The following is a 7,397-nucleotide window of genomic DNA, read 5'->3' as shown; positions in this document are numbered from 1 at the left end:
TCTAATTTGCCGGCCCCCCCCTTTGAGGAGTCCAAACGCGAATGTCTGTCTTTGTACTCTGCGGCTGTTGTTCGTGGTGGTGATGATGATGGTGATTGTGGTATTTTTTTGCTGCTGCTGAACATTGTTGATGGTGATGACGGCGATGATGATGATAATGATGATCGGAGTGCTAATACGGTTTATTGGCCGCCGTGTGGGTGTTTGTGTTTTGCTGCTGTACGGATGTTGCTGAATGCTGTACTGCTGATGCTTCGAATGACAGATCTGGATCTGAATTGTCTCCATGGCCTCCATCTTTTAATGGGTGGGTTGGGTGGTGGGTTGAACGGGTTTTCCTTTCCCCCGAAGTGGACCACCGCCTTGGTGGGGGTGGAGATGGTGGGGGTGGTGAAGGGGGGGTTGAGGATCTTTTCCTTTCCCCCGAAGGAAAGAAAGAAACTGTTTGCGCCCACGTGCACTTACATACATACATGCATACACATACAAATGCGCACATGTGAAGGGACTCGCATATTTTCGTCTGCTGCTGGATATGAGGGCGGGTGTTTGGGGCAGATTTGTCCGTATGTATGTATGTATGTCTTTTTGCCGCGGATGCAAAACATTCGTCGCTACTCACCCCCGTGCTTAACGGTCTCCTTAGCGGCTGCTACAGTTGCTGCTGCTGCCGCCGCAGCCGATGATGGTGATGATGATGATGATGATGATGAATGCACACAAAGACATGTGTATGAAAAGTGATAATAATGATGATCAAAAACAACAAATCTTAAAATCAACTAACTGATTGCGCGGTGTGATGGTGGAACTCGCTCAACCCGAACCATAGCACACGAATTGCTACTGCTGCTGCTGCTGCTGCTGGTGCTGCTGCTGGCATTTATGAATGTGGCGCTTGACAGCGGCCCCTGCAGCGACAACACACGGATAGACATACAGACATACACATGAAGCTCTTGAGCTCTGTGTCCGTATCTGTCTGTATGTCTGTGTGTATACTTGCATTGCGGGCTGGGCGGGACGGTGTCACCGGGGGCTTCCAAAACTGTGCGGGTTCTTTTGTTTTGGGTAATGGCATTGTGGGAACGTGTGGGGCTGTAGTAGGCTGCAGTATGGCGGCTGCATAACTGGCGCTTTGGGTTGAGGTGGGTTGGAGCGGGGAAAGTGGGTTGGAGGGGGGTAAGTGGATACGCTGTGTTAAGGTTGCGTGTCTAGGGCCTTTTGAAGTCCTGCCCGTTATGCGTATGTGTATGTGTATGTGTCCCTTGTGCGTATGTGTATGTGTATATGAGTGTACGACACATGTGTGTGTCGCCGTACCCTCATGGATCTTTTTGAGACGTCGGCCCTGCTGTTTTCTTCCTTGTCTGTCTACCTGTCTGTCTACCTGTCTGTCTGTGTGTCTGTGTGTGTTACTGGGCACCCAGAACATGAGTGAGTGGTTTGTTGGGGCTGTCTTTACCACTTCGGTTTAATAAACGTATGTACGTCTGCTTGTATGTCTCTCTGTATGTCTGTATGTCAGCCTATTTATACTAATGTGGAGGTAAAGCAGCTGCTCAGATCGTTCGGCAGCTTCGAGAGGGGTTGCGAATCGAGGGGGAGGAGAGTTGAGGTTCCATCCCGCGACAGCACCACCCTCACCCCGCATCCCCTTCGTTGGGGGGGAGGGAGGGGAGAATGGGGGGAAGGCGAGAGCGCTAAGTTACGTTGGGGCGTGTGTGTGTATGTGTGTATACGTATGCATGCTATCAGGGAAAACGTATCGCCAACTTACGCGGTGTGGTGGGGTGGGGGGGATGCAGCGCGATTACATGAAAACTGAGTAAACGGAAATGAGTAATGACTAAGTTGTGTGTTTGTATGTATGTACGTATGTATGCGAGGGTTTTTAGGGGTTGGGGGCTATGGATGCTGGGGGGTGACAGGGTCGTATGATATCGCAATTGGGGGCGTTGGGGGAGAGAGTGAGGTGCTGCAGGTGCTGCTGGGGATCTCCTACTGCCGATGTGGAGAGACCGCGGAGGAGAGCGCACAGGAACATGAAAAGGGGGGGGGGGAAAACAGGCTTCGCATGTGCGCCTCGGAATTAGATATATACATACATACATACTTCTATTCAGAGTTCGCAGCCGCCGGATCCGGTTGGCCTGGGGGGCGCGGGAATGGGCCGGGTGGGGGTTGCTGCCGCTGCTGCTGCTGTACGTATGCTGTACGCATCTGTGCATGTACGGCAGAATCGGTATGTTTGTGTGCGTCTGTGCGTGAAGGGGGGGCCGGTGTGAGAGAGATTGTGTGTGCGTGTGTATGTGTGCCGCACACTCGTAATGCACCACCAACGGGTTATATCTATCTATCCATCTATCTATCTATCTATATTCTTGGCCATTTGTCATCAAAAGGGATTTTTTGGTTTCGGGGTTTGGGCCATATCTTCCAGACCTTCGTACATCTGTTGAGCATTTTTCCACATAGGGGTTACATTTGCATATATATACATACATACATACGCACATACGTGCGGGCTGGGTCTCACTTGGAAGTGAAAACTCGCTGTCCCGACTACCACCACCACCGCCGGGTTCTGCCTTGTGCAGTGCATGGGCGGGGACGGGGACGGGGGGGCATTCACCAGGTGCTTGCAGCTTATCTCCCGCGGCGCCTCATCCTACTGGACTTCACCCTAGCTCACGGGGGTCGAGCTACCCCCAGCCGCCGAGTCGCCCCTTCCAGGTGTCTCCTGCAGTCTGCAATAGTCAGTCCTGGTGGTGTGGTTTGGTGGGTGTGGTGTGTTTTGGGTCTGGGTTGGTGGGTTTTTTTAGGGGTTTCAAATGGCTCTGCTGGACATCCGCTCGGGCGCTGATTCTTTTTCTCCCCCGTTCCTTGGTGAGGGGTCCTCGGCCCCCCCGGGCATTGGGCGGCGTGTGTGTGTGTGTAGGGGCTAGTACAGGGTTGTGTGAGTGGTGGGGAGGTAGGCGGTACCCCTCGCCTTGCGAGTCTGCGGGTCTCTGTTTTTTTAAGCCGTTTGTTTTCCACCACTCCACGCACCTCCAGCACAGCCGTTCTTCGCTTAATATGACGTAATTGTCGTACATATCCACGGGGCCATTAGGTTGGCATATTTTGGGTTCTCTGCTGTTGCTGCTGTCCATATGATAAAAATCCTCAAAACACCTGTTGTTTGCTTCACATCGCGCTTTCGCATTTCAAATTAGTGTGAAGGGAGTTAATCAGGGTGTTGAAAAAGGACTCGACGAATCTGAGGATGCGTCGGGATGTTGTCGGTGATGGTGGGACAGAAGAGATGGGGGCATGTGCGCATGTCTCGGGAGTATCTGTTCGCTTGGAAGTATCCGCTTGCGGAGTATCGTATGTTATGTTGATGGTGTTCACGGCGCCTTCTGTTGTTGTCCCAGCTGCTCATTCGTTGGTCGCTTTTGCTGAGGCTGTAAATCGAGGAGACGCGATTAATTGTACACACGATCAACAACTAAACGCTGCTCCTGAGGCAGTTTCTGAGCTTTTTATTGTCGTTATTAGTTTGTTTGGTTTTCGTTGAAATGAATGAAAATCTGCCTGAAATCACTTAACTAAAAGGAAGCGATAAGATGTAATTGACAGCATCGCTAGGGCTTCTCCTTCCTGAGGGCGCAACGACGCTCCCTTAACAATAGTTGACGACAGAATAAAACAACAAGGCGCAGACAAAACGGCTTTCTCCTCGGGGGCGGGTCCACAGGTGAATCGACACAAATTTGCTAACAGACAGACATGCGGATGACGACGACACAAACGTCTCTTGAGCCAGTCCGCTGTTTTTTAACGCGATATGCTGCATACGTCCTCATACATCCACACGGCCCCACACACATAAAACATGTGTGACATTACACGCGCAACGAAGCGCCCTCTGTGTGAGTACCTTGCAACACCCGCACACACATCCCCCTCGCACGCGGTCAAGTCAAAGTACCAGAAGCTATTTGCCCCCTCCTGGACTCGTCCTGAGGGGGAACGAAAATGTCGGGTATGCTACAGCCGCTATAAAAAACTGCCAAGACGCACTGAACAATGAAAAAGTATGAAAACGATGTGCAACTGAATTTACAACATATCATTCGACAGCATGACCACCGCCATCACCACCACCATCACAAACATACATACTCTTTTGGAATGCTCTCTCTCCTACAACACACCACCCGGCCCCCCCCCTCTCCCCCCCTCCGCGATCCGCACCCACGTCAACCCGAATCGCGAAATCCTCTCTTTAACTCTCCCCAGCAGCTTTCCCCTTCCCCCCATACACCGTCCTCTCCTCCTCATCATCATCATCGTAATCCATCACAAGACGCAGCAACAGCAGCAGCAGCAGCAGCAAGTCGCATCACTCTTCAAGGCAACCGCATCTGGGTACGCGCCTATACACGCACGTCCAGCAGGGATAGGATGTCCCACAGCTGCCCCTCGGGACTACCCCCCCCCCGCACGACACACGGACAGAACCAACAGCATCGCTACCCGCTATCCACCCTCTGCCCTCCGAAGGAAGTGGCGCTGGTGAATATCCCCGCCAGCGGCACGGAAGGGAGGGAGCCCACGGGGCCCCAGAGCCCATCCGCGCATTCGCAAAACACACCACCCACCCAGGCCAACCTCAGCACCACCAGCTGCCCCCTGCCCCCCCCCTTGTACATTTCGATGATATCCTCGGGAAACATTTCTCCACAGCGCCGCGTGCACTGACAGCAACAAACCAGACAGGGCAGGACAGGAAGGATTCGGGCGAGCGGCAGCGGCAGTTACAGCAACAGTTTAACTTTAGAATGGAGGAGCACCCCCGGGGAACAGGGTCCGTACCGGCGCCAGTTATGAGCACCCCAATCCTCTCACCCTTAACATCATCATCACCATCGCCATCGCCGTCCGTACAGCCCGCGTGTTCGAAGTTACGACCCTCTCGCGCGCGTTTTTGCATCTCTTTTCCCTCATTCTTCCGAGGATGTACGAACGCGCATATGTACGACTGCGCATATACTTGCATGCGCCGTACATGATACAATTTCATGACACCACGAAAAAGATAAAAATTCACACAGCGCGGCTCTCTCTCCCACTTTCCACAAACCTCACACCTCGATGAGCACACACGGGCAACTCTTGCGTCGCTGCCGGACGGTCTGCAGCTCTCCTCCCCCCTTCCCCGACAATATCATCTAGGCCAGTGCACCCATCATCCAAACCTGCATACGTGCATACTTCAAAGTATACACACACGTCCACGCAAAACCCACTCATACACGCCCTCTCACACAGACACACACAAAACATGGCCTGCGCGGCAGCACGTCCCTCCCCCTCCTCATGGGAACGGGAAAGGACCCTCCTTCCTCGCCCTCTCTCCCCCTCCTCCTCCTCAATCCACCACTAGCGTCCGCCCCGCATAGCTTTGGCCTTTACAGGTGGATATACAAATACACACACACGCAGATACGCTCACACATGCACGCACTACATACATACATACATACATACATTTGACCGCTGGTCACCTGGCCTCCGCAAGCAACCTTCACACCCACACACATACATACATACAAACATACATACAAACAGGCGCGACCATTGCCCCCGGGAGATCCCGGGATCGATACCCATTAGGGTCAAAAGTCCTTCCGATGGTGGAAGGCATTGCGCCCCTAGTTGATGGACGGTGGTGACCTGGGATAAAGTTAACCTGCGAGCCGACCAGGAATGGAGTTGGGCCGCTGTCGACCCGGCAGATTCCGTTGGAGGCTGGTGGTGGGTGCGGAACCTGAGCGATCCACTGAGAAGTTGACTAGGGTGACTGGATGAGGGTGCCCCGAAATACCGGGGAAGGCAGGGTTTCGCAGGGTAGCTGCCACGGGCGAAGATACACCCCCCTGTTTCACACATCATACATGCATGCATGGATACGCATGCATCCATCCTTCCATTCATCCATTGAAATCTCATCCATCCATCCATCCATCCGATGTGTGTGTACGCACGCGCACCTACTTTAAATCCGATGAGGATGTGCACACTACTCCACAGTTCGCAGACCCATCCAAAAAGCCTTCCCTTCCCCCCCCCCCGTTTTACCCCTCGGTAGGGGAATTCCCAAACCGCCGCTGCGCACTGCCATCGCTTCCACCATTCTTCTGTCGGATGTGACGGGTGCCGTACAATATGATGGACGACGCCGTACCGCCGGCGCCTCCTCGTGTTCTTCGGGCCCAACAATCCTACATAACAATGTGATAACCTGGTGATAAGCCTCTGCTATAAGATGACATCAGAACGTACGGCACACGAAACACACACACACACAAGTTCACCGGGCCCCACCCCATGTGACGCCCCATCTCACCCCCAGACGTCCAGACGGGAGCCGCCGCCGCCGCCGCCGCCGCCTCCTCGCACCGCCGCCGCCTCCCGCGACAGAAGCCATTGCAAAATTGACGGAACAGCGTTCCATTATTAATCGGGCAAAACCCTAAAACCGAGCTACAGCCTTTCCTTCGGGAAAGCATGGTTCCTCCGAAAGGCAGGCGGACGGACAGACAGACAGACAGACATGCGAGCTGGAGGGGTTTGAGGCCTCTTCCCCGGGACCTCAAATATTGGGGACCCCGGGGTGAAGGAGGGGGGAGGGGGAAGGGGGGAGAGGAGGTGAGGGGTTGCGCGCACCGAGCATCCTTGCGGACACACAAACATACACACACACATACATACACACACACGCGGGCGCCCGCGCGCTCACGAAACACACATTCCGGCAAAAAAGACATCGACACTCTCCACTCCCTCCGCTCCCTCCCTCCACCTCCACACACACATACACACACAGAGCTGCACGCTCCCCCGCCGAACTGCTCGCCTCCCCACCACTGGAGGCGCCCGTCGGGAGCGATTGACGCTCATGATGACGGTGGCGGTGGCGGCAAATGTGGCGACACAGGATGCTGGAAATACACACACAGACACACAATCAGACACACAGACAGACATACACGATAACAGACAGGCATACATATAGCATATACCCCTGTTGTACGGCTAAAGCCCAGCCTCAGGTCAGAGTCCCAAACCTACCCCCCCTCCGAGCAGGGGAGAGGGAGATAGGAGATTAGGGGGGTTTAAAGGAACGTAAACCGGCGGCGGCTGCAGACGCGGATGACTTCGCCTCGCCACCCAACTAGATGGTTTTCTTTCCTCATCCAATATTCTCGCCGTACGTAATTGCCGTACGTGCGTGCTGGCGCCTTGAAAACGAGCGGAAAGCTGGGCACCCTAGCTCTCTATACGCCTCTCTCTCTCTCTCTCTCTCTCTCTCTCGATAGATATATATTTAGGTATACATCTTGCTC

The 7,397-nt window shown here is 53.9% G+C and overlaps 1 protein-coding gene across 1 annotated transcript in view; it reads right to left on the bottom strand.

The window, feature by feature from the left end:
• The window catches only part of VOLCADRAFT_96378 (uncharacterized protein), a gene marked incomplete at both ends in the record, with an annotated part of 3,424 nt that extends 269 nt beyond the window's left edge, over positions 1-3,155 (bottom strand). The window contains 5 exons of the mRNA XM_002955379.1: positions 1,648-1,657; positions 2,117-2,153; positions 2,540-2,587; positions 2,696-2,765; positions 3,052-3,155. Coding sequence (XP_002955425.1) covers positions 1,648-1,657; positions 2,117-2,153; positions 2,540-2,587; positions 2,696-2,765; positions 3,052-3,155 — 269 coding nt within the window. The remainder of the gene's footprint in view (positions 1-1,647; positions 1,658-2,116; positions 2,154-2,539; positions 2,588-2,695; positions 2,766-3,051) is intronic.
• Between the last annotated feature and the right edge of the window lie 4,242 nt (positions 3,156-7,397).

Source organism: Volvox carteri (genome assembly GCF_000143455.1).
Source record: "Volvox carteri f. nagariensis unplaced genomic scaffold VOLCAscaffold_51, whole genome shotgun sequence".
In the NCBI taxonomy this organism is placed as follows: domain Eukaryota; kingdom Viridiplantae; phylum Chlorophyta; class Chlorophyceae; order Chlamydomonadales; family Volvocaceae; genus Volvox; species Volvox carteri.
The sequence above is the reverse complement of the archived record's forward strand: the minus strand, read 5'-3'. Positions and strand labels throughout refer to the sequence as shown.